This window comes from Triticum urartu, chromosome 3A, assembly GCF_056163025.1.
Source record: "Triticum urartu cultivar PI428250 chromosome 3A, HENAU_Tu73, whole genome shotgun sequence".
NCBI lineage: Eukaryota > Viridiplantae > Streptophyta > Magnoliopsida > Poales > Poaceae > Triticum > Triticum urartu.
In genome coordinates, this window is record NC_141875.1 from 742,612,406 (window position 1) to 742,634,037 (window position 21,632).

The 21,632-nt window shown below is 41.2% G+C and overlaps 1 protein-coding gene across 1 annotated transcript; it reads left to right on the forward strand.

Annotated features, from left to right (window-relative positions):
- Positions 1-4,413: 4,413 nt before the first annotated feature.
- Positions 4,414-7,680, forward strand: LOC125549573 (pectin acetylesterase 5). The gene is made up of 11 exons (XM_048712952.2): positions 4,414-4,798; positions 5,407-5,539; positions 5,658-5,737; positions 5,813-5,902; positions 6,047-6,171; positions 6,270-6,330; positions 6,580-6,633; positions 6,729-6,806; positions 6,893-6,998; positions 7,100-7,245; positions 7,359-7,680. Exons 1-11 carry the CDS (start codon positions 4,505-4,507, stop codon positions 7,467-7,469), a joined length of 1,278 nt encoding a protein of 425 aa, XP_048568909.1. The 5' UTR covers positions 4,414-4,504; the 3' UTR covers positions 7,470-7,680.
- The last annotated feature ends 13,952 nt before the right edge of the window (positions 7,681-21,632 follow it).

The window sequence follows — 21,632 nt, forward strand, 5'->3', positions numbered from 1 at the left end:
TGTATATAAAACTGTGTTTTAGATGTATACGGAATATGTAGAATGCATATGAACGAAGTAGACATCAAAACATACATTTGAAGAAATGTTAATCATGTATTTGAAAAATATTAAACATGTATAAAAATATTGTTACTTTATATAAAAATGTAAAATATGTATGAAAAATTATGAATGTGTTAAAAAGGAAAAGAAAGGAAAAAAAGAATAAAAAAACAAAGAAAACCTAAAGGAAACCGATGCAAAATAGTGAAAAACTTGTGCACAGCTACAAAGTTGGGTCAGCTCAGTAACTCCACACTATAGGCGAGACCTATTACGATTTGTAACACGCGAGAAATGTGTTTGCGATCATCACGAAGGATTGGTCGTAGTAGTGTTCTCACTGAAGTTATTTATAGTTCGGACACCAAATCAGCATGACAAATTTCCCAGAAAGATGAGATGCTATCTTACTAATTCATGATCACTTTTCAGACATTTCAATTCATAGCTAGTTTATGTTCCGAGAAACAAAATGGAGAAATCTCTAGCATTGTAAATTGAGAATGGAAAGATGGGGGAAAACCAAAAGACGTCGATATGTACTTTTTCATGAAAGGGGGGAAAACGGGGATGGCGTTGATGGTGCTATCCATCTGAGCTAATCTTGATATCCATCGAGTGAATCTCGACGTGTGGAGAGTTTGATTTAGAGTTTTGGATGCCAGGAAAAGCGAGAAAAAAAGGAAACCAAAGTAAAAAAAAAGAATACTGATGGAAAACCAAATAAAAAAGAAAATTAAACAAAATATGAAAGAAAAAAAAGGGGTCGAGCGAACCTAGCGATCAAGTTAGTCACAGCATGCGAGCCGACAACTCTGAAACTGGGCCGGCTCGGTAGTGCATCATCCTATAGGCAAGCAAGGGTGCTCCTGTTTAGCGCTCTAAGCGCTAGTAAGCGTGCGCATTAACCGATAGAGCAACCTCACATTGATGTTTAGTAACAGCAAACAATACTACTAGACCGTTTTCCTATTGCATATACACCGAGTATAATTTTTTCAAAAACATAAACTTGAAAAAGAATTCACAAAAATATAGAACAAACCACGAACTTGAAAATTTGATAAAACCACGAACATGAAAACAATTCAAAATTTTGAAAAGATGTTCACCAGTTCGAAAAAATATTCACAAAATTAGGAGAAAGTTCATCAATTTTGAAGAAAAACTTCATCAAATTTGAAAAATAGTGCACACAATTTGAAAAAAGTTCATAGATTTAAAAAAAGTTCATCAATTTTGGAAAAGTTCATCAAACTTGGACAGTCGAATTTGAAAGAAAGTTCATCAAATTTGAAAAAAAAATGAATTTGAAGAAAGTACATCGATTCTGAAAGAAGTTCATCCAATTTTAAAAACGTTCATCAAATTTGAAACAAAGTTAATCAAACTTGAGAAAAGTTTATCAAATTTGAAAAAACATTATCAATTCTATAAAAAAATCTTTGATTCCGAAAAAAAATCAGAAATTTTGAAAAAAGGTTATCAAATTTGGAAGAAAGTTCATCGATCTTGAAGAAAAATTCATCAATTTTGAAATTAAAAAAACACAAATTTGAAGAAAATGTTCACGCAATGGGCAAAAAGGAAAGAAGAGAAAAAAATTAACGAACCAATTCCAAGAAAAAGAAATAGAAAAACGATCAAAATAGTTGCAAGAAAAAAGAAAGAAGAAAAGAAATGAAAATCTATAGTAATCACAAAGATGATGTGGCTAGGTTAGTTAGTGTAGTGTGCTGATTACCAGGAAGCTGTTGTTTGAATCACGCCTATGCACCTGCAGGTTTTTTGCGTGTTGAAGAAAATAGGAAAAAAAGAAATATGGACAGGCCCAACTAGACGCGCGAGTGAGCTGCTTCAGGCGCTGGTTTGCAAAAGCAGTGGTAACCAGCGCCTAAAGCGCCAAATAGGAATTGTCTACGAGCAATGCATTAACATAGTGTGTGGGGCCTAGGCTTCAGCCTTTTCCAATCACCTCTATTAGTTCATTGGTTGTACGGTGTTGTCTTATAGTTCAAGCACCAAATCAACAGAGAAAATTCCCAGAGAAAAAGAGGTGTTATTTATTAATTCATACACCTGTTACAAATTCAATTCATAGTTAGCTTTGTTTTGAGAAAAAAATAAAGAAATCTTTAGCTTTGTAAGTTAAGAAACAAGACCATTCAGGACTAGCCCTTGGAGGCATATTTTTATATAAGAAATCTCTAAACATCACGGCCACTAGGGACTCAAGCCCGGGTGGGCTAGCTCACTCCTTGTGAGCCTAGCCAATAGGGTGACACCCAAAAAGTCACTTTGCGCGTTAATGGTACTTGTCGGTACATCTCACACCACTTTTTTTGTGATTCGTACTAGGTATGGTCCACGCACATGGATATTATTTGTATTGCTTTCTCACTTTTTGGTATTTTTTTTAGTCTGTTAGTTTTGATGGGTCCCATAGTACTAGTTTTTGTCACTATAATGTGCATGCATCATCACTTCTCTCTCTCCCAAACAAATTCATAGACTTTCTTTTACCTTAGAAAATCTAAATCACTCATATCTTCTAATCTATAAACTCGTTTTCAAAATGTTTTATATATTTGAATTTCTGGTGCAAAGACTTTTAGAACAAGATCAATCTTGGATACTTTTTGACTAGTTTGAAAAAAGTGAAATATGTTATTCTGTTATGTCAATTTGTGAAACTGGTATTGGAAATGCGTAACATTTTATTTCAACAGAGTAAAATATGTTATTTCAAAAATGTGCAATTGAAATAGATGCTATTTTTGCGAAACAAACTAGGGAAAAGTGAAATGTAATGTCAACATGTGAAATCGATTTTTTGGAAATGTGTAACCGTTTATTTCAAAAGAGTGGAATGTGTTTTTACAAAAGTATGCAATTGAAATCGATGTGATTTTTGTGAAACAAGCCAGTGAAAAATGAAATGTAATGTTAACATGTGAAACTGATTATTTGGTAATGTGTAACAGTTTATTTCAAAAGAGTGAAATATGTTATTTGAAAAGGTTTTCATTAAAATAGATGTATTTTTGTGAAACAAGTCAGGAGAAAGTAAAATGTAATGTCAACATGTGAAACTGATTTAAAGAAAATCTGTAACCGTTTATTTCAAAAGAGTGATAGTTATGTTTTTACAAAAATATGCAATTGAAATAGATGTGATTTTTGTGAAACAAGCCAGCGAAAAGTGAAATGTAATGTCAACATGTGGAAGTGAATATTTGGAAATGTGTAACAGCTTATTACAAAGGAGTGAAATATGTTATTTCAAAAGTGTGCATTTAAAATACATGTGATTTTTTGAATAACCCAGTGCAAAGTGAAATGTAGCTTCTGAAATTGAAAAAAAAGTATACGAAACTGAAATGCCAACTTGTGAAAGTGATGGAAATCACTTTATCAAAAATATTTCAAGAGAGTGAAATATGTTCCGTGAATTTTGAACTTGTTTAAATTGTATAAAGAATCGGTCTTGTTTTGAAGGTCTTTGCAACAGTTCAAGTATATAAAAAGTTTTGAAATCAGAATATAGGTTCAAAAGTAATGAGCCATTCAAAATTATATGATAAAAATTAGACGTAAGTCTTCGGTTGGTCATGCAATGTTCTGTGCATGCAACACGCCTCTGTCCTCTCTCACTCTCTCACCTGACAAAAAGTTATTGTTGTGGATCCCTCTTCTTTTTGTATTGCTGTCTACTCCCTCCTTCCCGGTTTATAGGGCTTACCTCAAAATTTTCGGTTTCCCGTTTTATAAGTTTCAATTTGATTGTTCCCATCACATGCTCAGATTTCAAGGTGCATTAATTCATTGCATGCAAGGATTATGAGAAACTTGACCAATGCATGAAATACTTTAGGCATGCATGCATTGCAATTAATGCATTGGTAAACACAATTCTTTGAGAAAAACAAGCTTATTAATTGAGTGCTTTTACAAACCACGAAAATTATTCCACCACTCATCATCTACGTTGGTTGGTGACATTTTTGAATTGAGCCCTATAAACCGGAAAGGAGGGGGACCAAAAAACATTGATTTGTACTACTTTTTTATATGTGGAGATGACATAGCTGGTGCTATCCCTCTGATCTAATCTTGATATCCATTGAGTGTCGATCTTGATATCCATGGAGAGAATCTCAACCCACGTGAAGACATGGATTCATACGCAAGGGAAATCTATCCGAGGCCACTTGGATCTAGCAAAACCGTAGAAGGTGCTATTGCTTGTACCAAATGGTAGTAGCAAAGCTCTTTTCAGCTCCAAGATTTGGCGGGTATATCTCCGCAATTATTTTGCTTCGCGCCAACTTACGAGAGGACGGGTGGTGAGTGGAGTGCACGAGACCTCACCTCGCCGGCTACAACAATATTTTAGAGGAAGCAACATAAGCCGGAATCAAACCATTTCTCTCTCTCTCTTACCGGCCACGCGACGACCATGGCGCTGGGGACAACCGAGCCGCTCCTCCTCCAGCCCCCGGAGCAGCGCCGGCGTCCGCCGGACTGGCTCGCGTGGGGGCTCCCGGCGGCAGTTCTGATACTGCTGCTACTCTCCGCCTCCGGTCCTCTCCGTCCGCCGCTTTTCCGCGTGCCGCCGCCGGAGACCGTCCCGCTGACCCTGCTCGCCGGCGCGCAGGAGAAGGGAGCGGTGTGCTTGGACGGGACCCCGCCGGGGTACCACCTGCAGAGAGGCTCCGGCGACGGATCCAACCGCTGGCTCATCCATCTAGAGGTTCGTACCGCACTGTCTATCATCCCACCCATGAATCACCCGTTGCTTCTTATTATCACGATTCATCCATTCTTGAGCCGTTTTCTTATAAACTGTATCGCTATTTTACTTTTCTTATTCACGTCTCCCTCAAATTACCAAACAAAAGAAGAAGCTCAAATGTAGTGGATGATCTTTCAAAAGATACACTTTCGATAACCAAAAAAGTACAATTTCCATAACCAAAGTATGGTTCGAGATAGAGACCCGGGCTCTAATTTCTGTTGCCACCAACAAGGAGATGCCTTTTCGTTGTTAATTTTTTCTATCAAAAAAGATGCCTTCCACATGATAGGGATGTTAAGCAGGTAGTTTCTATCTCTGGATAGGAACTGCCGCACCCTAGGCTAGATTGATTTATTTTTTACTATAAAACGATGTTTATTTCTGGGTTTGTTGGACTTGTTGGCTGTATGCATCTTGCTATGCAGAGGCCAGGCATTTTTTTGATGCGGTTGTATCACCTTGATATATCAATTCAATGAAATGTTCTTTATCGAGAAAAGCAGGTAGACTCAAGGTAGGGAAATAGTTGACTGACCTGTCTATTTTCAATTACAAACAATCAGGGTGGAGGCTGGTGCAGCACAATCAAGGATTGTTCCAACCGCAGAATGTACGCGCTCGGTTCATCCAATTTCATGAAACCGATGCGGTTTGCCGGTGCTGGGATCCTCGGCAGTGACCAGCTGCAAAATCCTGGTAATCACTGATGCCTATCTATTTGTTCCATTATCATTTTCCTGTTTGTTTGCATAATCGTACTTCTTTTACCTGTTTGATATGTCTTTCCCACTAACTTTGATCAGCGTGTAATCAGATTTCTACAACTGGAACAAAGTGTTTGTGAGGTATTGTGATGGGGCGTCGTTTTCTGGGGACGCGGAAGGTCGAGCACAGGTGAATTTTCTGAGTCTTGGTCTCATGCTGCTGTCTTCGTTGCTTCAAGTAATGTTCTGTTTCATGATGATGTAGGATGGAAGCACACTTCACTTCAGAGGATTGCGCATCTACCAAGCGGTTATTGACGAACTCATGGAAAAAGGACTTGCCAATGCTACACAGGTCATACTTAACTTAGAAAGTTCGTGTAGTTTTAAACATGAACCGGCAGTACATACATATTACTCTGTCATTTTCAGCAGCAACATTGATTATTTTGTTGCGAACAACACCATGCGACATTCCTCATATTTCCACACATTTCAGGCCCTCCTCACAGGCTGTTCTGCTGGTGGTCTAGCCACGATACTGCATTGCGATGATTTCAGTGCACGGTTTTCTCTCAATGTTTCAGTTAAATGCCTCGCTGATGCTGGTTTTTTTCTTGACGTGTAAGACTCTTGAAAACAAATGTGACCCACCAGCTAAGGATTGTTCCAACCGCGATGATTGCAGTGCACTTGAACTAAAGTACCTTTTTCTTCGACAGAAAGGATATTTCTGGGAAAAGGTCCTTTTGGTCTGTCTATGATGGCGTTGTTCACCTCCAGGTTAGCATGCTTCAAAGTTTAAAAGGCATGCCTTATTTTATAATCAAGCCTTGTGGTCATCTTGTAGTCCTTTTTTGCACTTGTCTAAAATTTGAATACCAGAAATTTTATAAAACTCTGATTTTTCAAGTGCTTAGTATTGTGCAACAATCAATAAACACTGCAATATTTTTCTGTCCATGTGATTAATGCCACTTTGTACTAAATGCTGTTGAGTTTTTTTTTCTTTATTTGATAAATTTATTTCAGAATGTTAGAGAAGTGTTGCCCAAGGACTGCCTTACCAACAAGGAGCCAACCGAGGTAGTTTCCGTTGTTCAGTTTGATTTTCTTGCCATTCTTGCTCCTGTAATAGATCACGACAGTCAGTTTGTTAACTGAAATAATGTTGCTCCTAGTGTTTCTTCCCCGCGGAGCTTATTAAGAGCATCCGGACCCCCATGTTTATTCTCAACTCGGCGTATGATTCATGGCAGGTAATTTGGAATGTTTTTTCTTCTTATTCTTCTTCCCACTTCTCTTTTAAAGTTCTTACTGTTGTATCATTGAATCTTTGCCACAGATACGAAATGTTCTTGTACCAGTTTCATCGGCTCCTGATAAGCCGTGGTCGAGTTGCAAGGATAATATCCGGAACTGCAATTCCACACAAATCAAAGTCCTTGATGGTTAGCTTAGCTTGTCATTCCGTTTATTTTTCCTCTCTCATTCAACACCAATGCCTTTTCTGTGCAACGAAGCACTGAATATTCAGCTTCTGTGTCATTAGGCTTCAGGAACACAATGGTGGGTGCATTCAAGGTTGTCGAATATAAGGAGGACTGGGGATTGTTCGTTGATTCATGCTTCACTCACTGCCAATCCCTATATGGCATCTCTTGGAATTCAGAAATCTCCCCGAGGCTTGGAAATAAGGTAGGGCATCTAACGTAAAACACATTATGTATGTCATCTATTTCTTTTGTGAGGAACCTGTGGCATCTGATCCACCATGTTGTTACTCGGATTATCACAATTTTGTCGAGCAGAGCATTGCAGAGGCCGCAGGAGATTGGTACCATGGAAGGAGCCAAGGAGAGAAAGAGATAGACTGCGAGTATCCATGCAACCCAACATGCAGCGGACAGTTGCCTCCATGATTTATTATTAGATCCTGTCGAGATTAATTATGTCAAGGGGCAAATGCAGATAGCATTATCTTGTGATGTCCATCATAGTGAAAGGCTAGTGTCAATTTAGAATGAAAATAAGTATACTCAGATGAATGACAATGCGTCAAGTAAAAAAGTTCCCATTTGTGCGAAAAAATGAGGTTATAAATATTTGGAATGGATCTTCCTCCTCCCTAAATTTCGTTTCGTCACACAGAGGTAACACACTCCCCTTCCCCTTATGTTGCTCCCCAGCAACGACACCGGGTGTCAGAGTCGATTTTGGCAAATCTCGGGTAAAGGGTCCCGAGCTGCGCGCCTAAGTATGATGGTAACAAGAGACGCAAGGTTTTTACCCAAATTCGGGCTCCCTCAAAGGGATAATACCATACGTTCTGCACTGGATTTCATTGATTGTGGATGGAGTATAAAGTAATGTGTTTCTACCACGAGATTGTCTATGGCCTCTACGTGCCCTACCCCTGATTTATATAGGTACCCTGGGGTCTAGGGTTACAAATATTTAGAAGATTGTGGTGTACACAATTTCTGATCTTGGAGTGTGTGCCAAGCCTTCAGGAATCCTCGTTGTGCAGGTTGTGCAGGTCTTCTGGATGCGGCCCGTTAGTGAAACGCCATGGGGCTCATTGGCCCGGCCCACTGGCTCGGAGATGATGTAGTGAGTACCCCTAGTCCAAGACTCCATCACCGGGGCCGCATGCCCTAGAGCGGCCACACCGCCCTCCACCCCCTCCTTCCGCCGATGTTGCCTGCCTATGTGCCATGGCGGCGGCGGTCCCCATCTCCCAATAGTGGATGGGAGTGTTCTCGCCGGTCTTCATCTCCATCGATTGAGGCGACGGCGGAGACCTCATCCGCTTCGGTGCATTAGGACGGCAACCTCATCCTTCCCTTCTCCTCGTGGTGGAGTCTTGGCGGCGTGTTGTGTCGCAGTGGATCAGGGCCTTGCTCCTGGATCCGGTGGTTGCGGGCCATCACCGTGCTGCAGCGGGTCTATGGTGGCGTTGACCGTTCTCTGTCGCGCGGTTGGCAAGGTGACTGTGTGGTGTTTGCGCGCGAGGTTGCCCGATTTGGGCCATGGGGTTGGTTGCTCTGCGGATAGTGGCGCCATGGATCAGATGTTGGGTTTGTGTTATGTTCCTGCCGGAGTGGTGTCAATTGGAACCATCGGGCAACTTGGGTTATGTGCCTCCTTATGGTGTAGGTGGTCATGCCTCCGGTCGTACAAGACATGCTCCTCACTCTTTGGATACGTCTCGCGTGGGCCTCAACCATGGCGCATCTGCGTGTTGCTATTAACGGGTCAATGCGGTGGTGCACGGCCAGTGTTGTTTGTGCCTTCGTTGCAGTGGTGGTGGTGGTGCGGACATCGATGCAAGTAGTCAAGCATGGCGGTGTGGCCATTATGGCCTTTTGTTCCTCTTGGTCTCGTTCACGACGTTTGCCACGAGGATCGATCTTGCAAGGTTCACAGTCGCCTAGGCCCTACCTTGGGTCAGAGGTGGCGAGGCATAACGCTTTGGGCGAAAGCTTTGTTCTTTGGTGGGGGTTGATGTTTCTTGGAGGCATTATTGAAGAGTACTTCTTCGCGTCGGGCCGTGACCTATTGACATCATTGGTTAGGATGAATGGTTCATATGTGTATCCAAAATTGTTGAGATCCACTGTTGTCATTCCGTACTGCGGGTCTATCATTGCCCCGCCTTCTGTAAGATTGACTCATTTACACCGAAATAAAGGGACCTTAAAATCACGTCCATAGTCAAGTTCCCATATCTTCTCTATGTAATCATAATATGTGTCCTTTTCCCTATTGGTTTTATTGCATCAAAGCGGATAACACTGTTTTGGTTGGTGCTTTTTTTATTTTGGGCGATCGTGTAAAATGTATTCTCATTTATCTTGTACCCTTGGAAAGTCAATACAGTCGAATATGGTGTCCTGGACAACGAGTACATCTCATCTCCAATAATGGTGTTATTCATGAGATATGGTTGCAACCAACCGCCGAAAGTCGACATGTGTGCACGTGTAATCCAGTCGTCAGACTGCCCTGAGTGTTGGGAGCGTACAATATTTTTGTGTTCATTGATATACGGAGTCACCAAGGTAGAATTTTGTAGAACTGTGTAGTCTGCTTGCGCCCAAGAATGCCCGTCCCTACATATTATTGATTTTGGTCCTAGCGTGCCTTTTTCACTAAGTCTCCCCTCATGCCAACACCAATCGGCTTAAGGTCAGGAATAAAGTCAACACAAACTCAATAATATCCTCTGTTTCATGGCCCTTGGAGATGCTTCCTTCTGGCCTAGCATGGTTACAAACATATTTTTTGAAGACTCCCATGAACCTCTCAAAGGGAAACATATTGTGTAGAAATATAGGACCCAGAATGGCAATCTCGTCGACTAGGTGAACTAGGATGTGTGTCATAATATTGAAGAAGGATGGTGGGAACACCAACTCGAAACTGACAAGACATTGGACCGAATCATTCTGTAACCTTGGTAGGATTTCTGGATTGATTACCTTATGAGAAATTGCATTGAGGAATGCACATAGCTTCACAATGGCTAATCAACATTTTCTGGTAGAAGCCCCCTCAATGCAACCAGAAGCAATTGCATTATAATCATGTGGCAGTCATGAGACTTTGGGTTTTGAAAGTTTTTCTCTACCATATTTATTATTCCCTTTATATTCGACAAGAAGCCAGACGGGACCTTAATACTGAGTAGGCATTCAAAAAATATTTCCTTCTCTGCTTTGGTAAGAGCGTAGCTGGCAGGACCTTCATATTGCTTTGGATGCATGCCACCTTTTTCGTTCATACATTACTGGTCCTCTCGTGCCTCCAGTGTATCTTTTGTCTTCCCATACACGCCCAAGAAGCCTAGCAGGTTCACGCAAAGATTTTTCGTCACGTGCATCACGTCAATTGCAGAGTAGACCTCTAGGAATTTCCAATAGTGTAGGTCCCAAGATATAGATTTCTTCTTCCACATGGGTGTGTGTTCGTCAGGTCATTCGGAATAGATTGTCTGTCAGGACCCTTTCCAAAGATTGCTTTTAAATCCTTGACCATATCAAATATATCATCACGAGTACGGGGGACAGGCTTCTTTCGGCGATCCGCCTCACCTTTGAAATGCTTGCCTTTCTTTCTTAACGGATGTCTGCCCGGAAGAAATCGACGATGTCCCAGGTACACATTCTTCTTACATTTGTCCAAATATATACTTTTAGTCTCATCTAAACTGTGCGTGCATGCATTGTATCCCTTGTTTGTCAGTCCTGAAAGGTTACTAGGAGCAGGCCAACCAATGATGGTTACAAACAACAACGCTCGTAGGTCAAATTCCTGATGTTTGTGTTCATCCCACACATGTACACCTTTGATATCCCACAACTGTAAAAGTTTTTCAACTAATGGCTTTAGGTACATATCAATGCCGTTGCTGGGTTGCTTAGGACCTTGGGTGAGCACTGGCATCATAATGAACTTCCACTTCATGCACAACCAAGAAGGGAGGATATAGATACAGAGTCACAGGCCAGGTGCTACGCTTGCTGCTCTACTCCCCAAAAGTGTTAATGTCATCTGCACTTATACCAAACCATAAGTTCCTTGCATCATCTGCAAACTCCGGCCACTTTCTCTCGATTCTTCTCCACCGCGACCCATCAGCGGGTACTCTCAATATTCCGTCCTTCTTACGGTCTTCGTTGTGCCATCACAATAACTTGGCATGCTCTTTGTTTCTGAACAGACGTTTCAACTGTGGTATTGTAGGAGCATACCACATCACCTTGGCAGGAACCCTCTTTCTAGGGCGCTCGTTGATACATCTCCAACGTATCTATAGTTTTTGATTGTTCCATGCTATTATATTATCTGTTTTGGATGTTTTATATGCATTAATATGCTATTTTATATTATTTTTAGGACTAACCTATTAACCTAGAGCCCAGTGCCAGTTTCTGTTTTTTCCTTGTATTAGAGTTTCGCAGAAAAGGAATACCAAATGGAGTCCAAACGGAATGAAACTTTCACGATGATTTTTTTGGACCAGAAGACATCCATAGGACTTGGAGTGCAAGTCAAGGAAGCCACGAGGCAGGCACAAGGACGGAGGGCGTGCTGATAACCCACAAGTATAGGGGACCGCAACAGTTTTCGATAAGTAAGAGTGTCGAACCCAACGAGGAGCTAAAGGTAGAACAAATATTCCCTCAAGTTCTATCGACCACCGATACAACTCTACGCACGCTTGACGTTCGCTTTACCTAGAACAAGTATGAAACTAGAAGTACTTTGTAGGTGTTGTTGGATAGGTTTGCAAGATAATAAAGAGCACGTGAATAAAAAGTAGGGGCTGTTTAGATAAAGAAACAATAAAGTAAATATAGCGAGTGTGTAAAAGTGGTGGTAGGAGTTGCGGAATTGCCCCTAAGCAATTGACTACTTTACTAGACCGATAGCAAGTATTATGTGGGAGAGGCCACTGCTAGCATGTCATCCCTGACTTGGAATTCTATGCACTTATGATTGGAACTATTAGCAAGCATCCGCAACTACTAATGTTCATTAAGGTAAAACCCAACCATAGCATTAAGATATATTGGTCCCCCTTCAATCCCGTATGCATCAATTTCTATGCTAGGTTGAAGCTTCTGTCACTCTTGCCCTCCAATACATAGTCCTATCAACATACAACTAACCCTAGGGTGTGATCCACACGCGCAATCATATGATGGGCACCAAAGGACAGCAACATGACCACAAGCAAATTAAATCAATCATAGCAACTCATCAACCACCGATAGGACAACGAAAATCTACTCAGACATCATAGGATGGCAACACATCATTGGATAATAATATGAAGCATAAAGCACCATGTTCAAGTAGAGGGTACAACGGGTTGCGGGAGAGTGGACCACTATAGATAGAGGGGGGAAGGTGATGGAGATGTTGGTGAAGATGGCGGAGGTGTTGGTGTAGATCGCGGTGATGATGATGATGGTCACGGCAGCGTTCCGGCGCCACCGGAAGAGAAGGGGAGAGGGGGGCCCCTTCGTCTTCTTCTTCCTTGACCTCCTCCCTAGATGGGAGAAGGGTTTCCCCTCTGGTCCTTGGCCTCCATGGCATGGGAGGGGCAAGAGCCCCTCCGAGATTGGATCTGTCTCTCTGTTTCTGCGTTCTCAAATTCTTCCCTTTCACCATTTCTTATATTCCCGGAGATCCGTAACTCCGATTGGGCTGAAATTTTGACACGGTCTCTATCCGGATATTAGCTTTCTTGCGACGAAAGAAGGGCATCAACCTCCTTACGGGGTAACCACGAGGGTCAGGGGCGCGCCTGCCCCCCTAGGGCGCGCCCCCTGCCTCGTGGGCCCCTCGAGCATCGTCTCGTGTTGATTCACTACAAGAAAACTGAGATACTGTGACGAAAATCCTCGTGACGGAGATGGACAACATCATGGAAATACCTAATGTGTGATGTTTTTGTGGGTGGCGTCACTGATTACCGCAATCGGCGAGGATAGACGTCACTCAACCGTTTCAGCCTTTGAGTGTACCTGGCTACCAATTTCTACGATGGTTTGGTAATTTCCATGACGAACCTAATAGAGTCGCCAAATATTACGAATGTGTTATGATAAAAATTTCTCAGGTAGTGTCTATCGGTGGGACCCGCCATAGCTGCTTCATGGGTTATTGAGCGTTAGGACCTGTGTACCAGTGTGGGGAATATGACACACCTAGTTTTTCTAGAGTCTAGTGAGCTCTATAATTATTTTCTTCTTTTTTTGCGAGAAAATTTTCAGTCTATTCATCAATTGTCAAGTCCATCTAATATAGATGGGTAATAGCTAGTGAAAAACTTATTTTGTTCCATCTAATGTAAATAGATAGTGGTCGGGTAAAAAAACTTGAATCGATGCATTCCTAAGCTGATGTTGTTTCATTCTATCAAAAAATAAAAATGGAAATATAGGTTAACAAGTAAAAGTTTGGTACACGGAGTTTGAACCCGGGACCATTATGGTCTGAGCAAACCGCGTTGCTAATAGGCTAGAATTTTATTTAGATATTTATATGTAAATTGTGCTCCTGCACAAAAAAAATGTAAATTGTGCTAAAAAATATTATGCATCCGGGGAAAAATTTATGGTCCTGGATTATATATATACACACACACACTCGTATAACACTTAGTAGGTTAGTTATTTCTTCCCCGGGGCGTGTGTGTCTCGATCAGTTCGTCTGTCCCGGGTTCTAGTCGGCGTCACGTCGCGGAGAGAGGCAAGGCACAGCACGGCCGTGCTGTGCAGCTGTTTGTAACTTCGTTTTTTTGTTGAGAAAGTTCTTAACTTCGTATTTGACCGGTGCAACACAGCCCATGGCTTGGCAAGCCCAGCAAAACATCTTTCTTTAAAAACAATTATACGTGGGTTGAAGCCAGCTCAACCGCACCGCACATATAGCCAGCATTTTCTCCTCCCCGAGCGAAACCCTCTCTATTTTAGATCTCGCTTTCTTTCGCTCTTGCGGCGGCGGGTGCAGATCAGAGGAGACCAAACGCGACGACGACCCTCTCCCGTCAGGTTCCTTGAGGGCACCCCGTTGCGGAAGCTGCTAGTGGCGTCAGGGCCCACCATGGCATGCAGCGGCGGACCCAGCGTAAGCCATGGCCGGACCAGCCTAGTCGCATGGCGGCGGCCCAGCCTATCTTCGTGACGTGCGTTCTCAGTGTGAGTACACACGTGCGTGCGTCCTCTGATCCCTCTCGTGTGATTGCAGGGAACTGGCTATGGCTTCCTTGAGCGGAACCTTGGGTTCGCCTAAGATACCCGCCTTGTCGCCTTCATCAGGTACTACCGCCACATGGTATGATTTATTAATGAGTCGGGTCGTAGTCTTCTGATCTTTCACACTTGTCAGTACATCCTCTTGACCCTCTATTTTTTTCTTGGATTTTGTCCGTCATATTGACATGGAGCACAGACCACAGTGGTACGCCGGAGTTCCACAGGAGGACCATAAAGCTCAACCAACAATCTGGGTTAACATGTGTACGATGCTCAACTCTCTGTTCTCAGTTTAGGTGAATTGCTTATGTGTGGGGATTGATTCAGAAATTAGTTTTGTTTTGTCCTCCTGGTTAGTGAGTTCTTATTGGCCAATCATGAAATGCTTGTATAATACTCCCCAGTATTTGCTAGGTCAGATAATCATTGCTGTGCAAGTAATCTTAAACTCCTGGAAGCTAGTTTATACATGTCACCAAGTTGAAAATTGTAATTGAATTGTACCTGTTCTGATTTATCTTTTAGAGAAATTATTATGAGAATCTAGATAGAACTCCCTCCGTTCCTAAATACAAGTCTTTTTAGACATTTCAAATGGACTACAACATACGCATGTATGTAGACATGTTTTAGAGTGTAGATTCACTCATTTTGCTCCATATATAGTCACTTGTTGGAATCTCTAGAAAGACATATTTAGGAGCGAAGGGAGTACATCTGAAATGTGTTAGTAATTAAATAGTTGGCTCCAGTACAATATTTTCATTATGATGATCCTCCCCCAGTACCTGTTCTGAGCTCGTGGCAACTCTGTTTGAGGGAGTGTGAATAGATTTGCACATGAATTGATGTTGTTGAATTGCAGTTGGGAGTTTTATGAGCGATTCAACATGATTTGGGTAAATTACTAATGCAGAACTAATTTACTACACTCGTTTGTGGCAATCGGAAGTGATACTGACTATATGCTAGTGCAGATTACTGTCCAAGCAAGTAGATACGGCAACTGTAAAGGTCGAAGCCTAAATGAGATTTTTATTCGGCATGTGACCATCCCGTACAGATTTTTTCTGATGGAATTATTGATCACACTTCCAATCAATGTGTGTAAGGACAACAACCAAAAAAGTTCATGCTTTCTTCACGGTTCTAGGCTGCTTGAAGGTTTCTTCCTTCATGGCTTTGTCAAATATTTTGTTTTTTCACACCATTTTAACCTGTGTTGCTCACAAATACATATCTTTAGTTCTATTCATATTACTTATTAGACAAGTACTAACATGTCTTTTTTGTTATGACTCCAACCTAGAGCTCGAGTTATAACTTGCATGTTGCTCTTTGTTTCTAACAAGATAATTCATAAGTCATCTTTCAAGAAGTTGATATGGACAAAGGAGGATCAAATCAACTCTAGTTGCCTTCAAGAAGTCACGAGAAGAGGTGTCCAACGAAGGTTCCAGGTTTTGATGAAGGTGGAACCTAACATTCACACCAACAAAGTCTCTATTGATGACCTCCAAAAATAAAAATGAAAGATGTTGTATTGGATGTGTAGCTTATTGTTATTTTGGATGGGGAATGTAAGTATGATGTGTACACTGTTTAGAGACAACTTGGCTTGTAATGTGATGTGAAAATGGTCAATGGAAAGATGGCCTTAAAAAGACCACAAGTCCAAAATTTGTTTGTATCGAAGCAGGCCAAACTAATATTAGAGGAAAAAAGTATAATTAAAATAAAATGTCAACTGCTCCATATAAAGGTGGGCTCCACTATTGGGTTCCAAATTGACTATGGGCCACACACAAATTAGATCTAGAAATATAAAATTTGCTAAATTATTGGGCTAGGCCCATTTGGAAACCGAGTGCGCATTAGCCCAGCAAAAATCTAGTGACGACAGCTTCGTCACCGAAGGTCCTATATCCGGTGACGTTTTTTGCGCGCTGCGTCACTAGGAATCATCTGTGACGGGGATTCCGTGACGATGCTAGTGACGCCTGAAAAATGTCACACATGAGTATTTTGTGACGTTGTTAGCTATTACATGACATTTTTGAGCTCGTCACAGTAGGTCCAATCTCTTGTAGTGATTTCACTTCCCAAAAATCACATATATTCCAAAAAAAAAATCTCCGTCCGTTTTTATCCCGTTTGGACTCCGTTTGATATGGATATTTCGCGAAACAAAAAACATGCAACAAACAGGAACTGGCACTGGGCACTGGATCAATATGTTAGTCCCAAAAATAGTATAAAAAGTAGTCAAAAGTATATGAAAGTTGTAGAATATTGGCATGGAACAATCAAAAATTATAGATACGACGGAGACGTATCACGTGCCCAGGGGGGTAGGGCGCGCCCCCCCACCCTTGTGGGCCCCTCATGACTCCGCCGACCTATTTCTTCCACCTATATATTCTCAAATATTCCAAAACCAATCAGGAGAGCCACGAAAACACTTTTCCACCGTCGCAACCTTCTGTACCCGTGAGATCCCATCTAGGGGCCTTTTCCGGCGTCCTGTCGGAGGGGGATTCGATCACTGAGGCCTTCTACATCAACACCATTGCCTCTCCGATAAAGCTTGAGTAGTTTACCTCAGACCTATGGGTCCATAGCTAGTAGCTAGATGGCTTCTTCTCTCTCTCTCTTTGATTCACAATACCATGTTCTCCTCGATGTTCTTGGAGATCTATTCGATGTAATACCTTTTTGCGGTGTGTTTGCCGAGATCCGATGAATTGTAGATTTATGATCAGCTTATCTATGAATATTATTTGAATCTTCTCTGAATTCTTATATGCATGATTTGATATCTTTGCAAGTCTCTTCGAACTATCGATTTGGTTTGGCCAACTAGATTGGTTTTTCTCGCAATGGGAGAAGTGCTTAGTTTTGGGTTCAATCTTGCCATGCTTGATCCCAGTGACAGAAAGGGAACCGGCATGTATTGAATTGTTTTCATTGAGCATAACAAGATGGGGTTTTCATCATATTACTTGAGTTTATCCCGCTACATCATGTCATCTTACTTAATGTGTTACTTTGTTCTATGAACTTAATATTCTAGATGCAGGCAGGAGTCGGTCGATGTGTGGAGTAATAGTAGTAGATGCAGGCAGGAGTTGGTCTACTTGACACGGCCGTGATGCCTATATTCATGATCATTGCCTTAGATATCGTCATAACTTTGCGCTTTTCTATCAATTGCTCGGCAGTAATTTGTTCACCCACCGTAATATTTTCTATCTTGAGAGAAGCCTCTAGTGAAACCTATGGCCCCCGGGTCTATTTTCCATCATATTAGTTTCCAATTTACTTCCTTTGCAATCTTTTACTTTATCTATAAACCAAAAATGCCAAAAATATTTACTTTACCATTTATCTATCTATATCAGATCTCACTTTTGCAAATAAATGTGAAGGGATTGACAACCCCTTTATCGTGTTGGGTGCAAGTTGTTGATTGTTTGTGCAGGTATTCGGTGACTTGTTTGTTGTCTCCTACTGGATTCATACCTTGGTTCTCAAACCGAGGGAAATACTTACTCTACGTTGCTACATCACCCTTTCCTCTTCAAGGGAAAAACCAACGCAAGCTCAAGAGGTAGCACTCGCCCTCAACATCACCAAGGTCATCTCGTCTGATCTTATACCACAATGCACCACATACCGAGCATTCATTCAAATTCTTGTACTCCTCATCGCGGTAGAGGATGCAGTCATTAGGGCGCATGTATCTTCTGCACCTCTAATCCTAGAGGGCAGAGAACCTTGTTTGCTTCGTACGTACTGTCAGGCAATTCGTTATCCTTTGGAAGCTTCTTCTTCATTATTTTCAGTAACTTCTCAAGTCCCTTGTCAGATAAACCATTTTTCCATTGCAGCAATTTCAGTGCGGTACCGAGCTTTGTGTTGCCATCTTTGCAATTTGGGTACAACCGTTTTTTATGATCCTCTAACATGCGATCGAACTTCAACCTCTCATTTTCACTTTCGCATTCTCTCTATGCATCAACAATGACCCGGCGAAGATCATCAGCGGGCACATCTGGTGCCTCTTGATCTTCAGCTTCCCCCGTTGCAGTATCACCGTATTCATGGAACATAGGATAGTTGTCATCATCCTCTTCTTTTTCATTTTCTTCCATCATAACCCCTCTTTCTCCATGCTTGGTCCAACAATTATAATGGGGCATGAAACCGGACTTAAGCAGGTGGAAGTGAAGGATTTTCGAGGAAGAGTAATCCTTCGTATTCTCACAGACAACACATGGACAATATATAAAACCATTCTGACTGTTTGCCTCGGGCACACATAGATAAAATTACACAATCCCATAATGTACTTGGAAGTGCGGCGGTCACCGTACATCCATTGTCGGTTCATCTGCATTATATAGTTAAGTATATCAAAAACCATTGCAGAACATCATGAATAGAAAAATGACCAAATTAATACAAGTTCATCACATTAAAACCAAACTAGCAATGATCAAATGTTATTACTGCAAAAATAAATACATAAAGTTCATATATAGTTCTCATAAAACAACATACAATTATCTGGAGCATCTAAAACATACATTGAAACTAATACAACTATGTAAAACATTTAAATGCAACAACAAATGCGATCAAAATCACAACTAAGGTAACAATTGATCCAACAGCATAATGATACCAAGCATATCAATGACATATTTTCTAATCTTTCTAATCTTCAAGCGCATTGCATCCATCTGGATCTTGTGTAGATCGATGACATCGGCAACATGCAACTCCTATTTCATCTTCTCTTCTTCAATTCTTTTCAATATTTATTTCAAATAATTGTTTTCTTTTTCAACTAAATTTAGAGGGTCGGTTGGAATTTCCGGTTCACATACCTCCTAGATAAAAATATCTATGTCAAGTTGGTCGGCATAATTGTCATAAACACTAAATAAAACAAATAGTTGTAAAAGATAGTATACTACATATGAATCGTAGACCAGACGAGAGCCGACGGGGGCGGATAGCAAAACCATGGCACTATATAATAACAAACAATAATACAAGTAAGAAAATTATACAAGTAACTATCTAAAACATACAAGTAAGAATTTAAAAAATAGAACAAGAGGCTCGCCACGGTGGTGCCGGCGATGAGATCTGCGCGGGCGATCAACGGCGGTGAGGACGGGGACGCAACGACACCCTACACATGTGCAAACTTAGAAGTTAATTTGAGCTCAAATTGCATCTGAATCAAATAAACTCCCATGTACACTCCTCAACTAAAACCCACAAATCGCTCTACTTCTAGAGCATGAAAATATTGAGCTAAACTAGCAACGAGAGATGAAAGGATGAAGTTGCTAACCTTTTAGAACACTTGGACAGTTGGTGCATCGTCAAATCTAGACAAATCTTGGGGAAAATGGAGGTTGGAGGTCGAGCTTGGAGGAAGAACGGAGGAGAAGAAAGAGGGGAAAGCTTAAATGTGCCTCGAGCACCTCATATCATGTTTGTTTTCTGTGAACTCAAGTGGGATCATGCTCTCTGGCATTTCATCGAACACCTCATGTGCGAGGAAGGGAGAACAAAGTAGCACACACGTCCCACCTTCTATGAGAAAAAAACAGAGGAGGGGACGGGGAGGAGCGACGACCGAGACTCTGCCGCAACCCCTTTAGTCCCGGTCGGTGTCTGGAACCAGGACTAAAGGTCCCTTTTGAACCGGGACTGATGTCTACCGAGCCCCGGCCGGCGTCCTAACCGCTTGAACCGGGACCAATACTCACATTAGTCCCGGTTCATAACGCGACTGGGACTATTGCTCTGATACGGCTAGAATCAACGCCCTATTTTCTACTAGTAATAGCATAGAAATAATGCTGCCGTCGATACAAAAATATTCCTATCAATACGATAAAAATTATTTTCCCCTTGCACCATAAAAGGATGATTCGATAAATAATAATGCTCATAAAGGATGTTTATATCGGTAAACAATAATCCTTCCATGCCACCTAAGCATGTTGGGCTGCACAAAATTGTATCTCCAATAACAATTATTTTCCTACATTTGTTTGTTGGAAGCAAATCACAACTTTCTAGAATTTGTTTTTGATAATAAACGATATTTGGCATGATCTATGGGAAACGATTTTTCACTAACAGTCTAGTACTGTCATTCTAATGCAAACGTTCAATCTAGGAAGCATTCGATTAGGAAGCAAATTAGCAGACGTTTTAACCGGAGGCAATTACAGGAACAATTAATTAACGACCCAAACCAACAAACATGGGCCATATTAGCATAAGCAATTACATGAGCAATTAATTAACGACCCAACGAGCGAACCATGCATCGGCCATATTAGCAGATTGGCCGACTATTGTGCTTCTAATCCTACGGTGGCGACTAGTCTGATGGGAAGCAAGGTATCAGTAGTATGATCGCTAGTGCTGCCCAAAGTTAACGATATTTTCTCGTACTAGCATCCAGTTTAATACTTGCATGCATGCAGTCATAATGACAGTCTAATCAGTTTCCTATTTCTTTTTTCATACATGCGGCGTATTAACTTTCCAGTAAACAAAAAGAAAAATTGGTTTACAAAGCAAGGCATTAAAATTTTACCTTAGTACCTGTAATATGAGTTTGTGGACTTGGTTTACAAAGAAAAATAGAGGGAGTAAGTCTGTATGATCATAGAAGCAAAAGGAATATCCCAACTTGTGTGTTCTTGCATAGTAGGTTAAATTGGAAATCACACAAAGTCGGATAGAAACAAGGATGCGGAAACATGCATTATTTACAAATGTCATTGGTTCCCATATAAAAGTCCAAACATATAATTACTATGAGAATCCATGAACTTCTCAACTTGCAAACTCGTCGTCCAATTCCTTCAAGTAGACCTAATTGACCAAAACAACTGAAAAGTTAGTAAAAAGGGAAGAAGGTTAAGGTTAGACAATGATAATAGATTATGTATGATAGGGGGGATGAAGTGCGGAAGTAGATGCTATGTAAGTGCTGGTGGCCATCAACAAATCGCAAACCAACACACTAAACATGTATAGAAAGCTACAAACTAGTAACCTAAAGCATTCCCCTTAGATATGACAGTTCATGGTCAGATATCAAGACTCAAAATGTAGAAAGAACTTGGTTGACGAAATGTGGTCTTATCATTCTTTGAATCTGCAAACACAGCAAGGTGTGTGGTAGACTAGTATTGTTTCTGTGATCATCCAAGAACTTCCCTATGAAAACTAATATTGATGCACAAAACTACAGACCAACTTGTAAAAGTGGAG

Coding starts and splice junctions, on each gene's coding strand:
- LOC125549573 (XM_048712952.2), top strand. CDS start 4,505: ATGGCGCTGGGGACAACCGAGCCGCTCCTCCTCCAGCCCCCGGAGCAG. Junction 4,799..5,406: donor GCTGGCTCATCCATCTAGAG/GTTCGTACCGCA, acceptor ACAAACAATCAG/GGTGGAGGCTGGTGCAGCAC. Junction 5,738..5,812: donor ACGCGGAAGGTCGAGCACAG/GTGAATTTTCTG, acceptor ATGATGATGTAG/GATGGAAGCACACTTCACTT.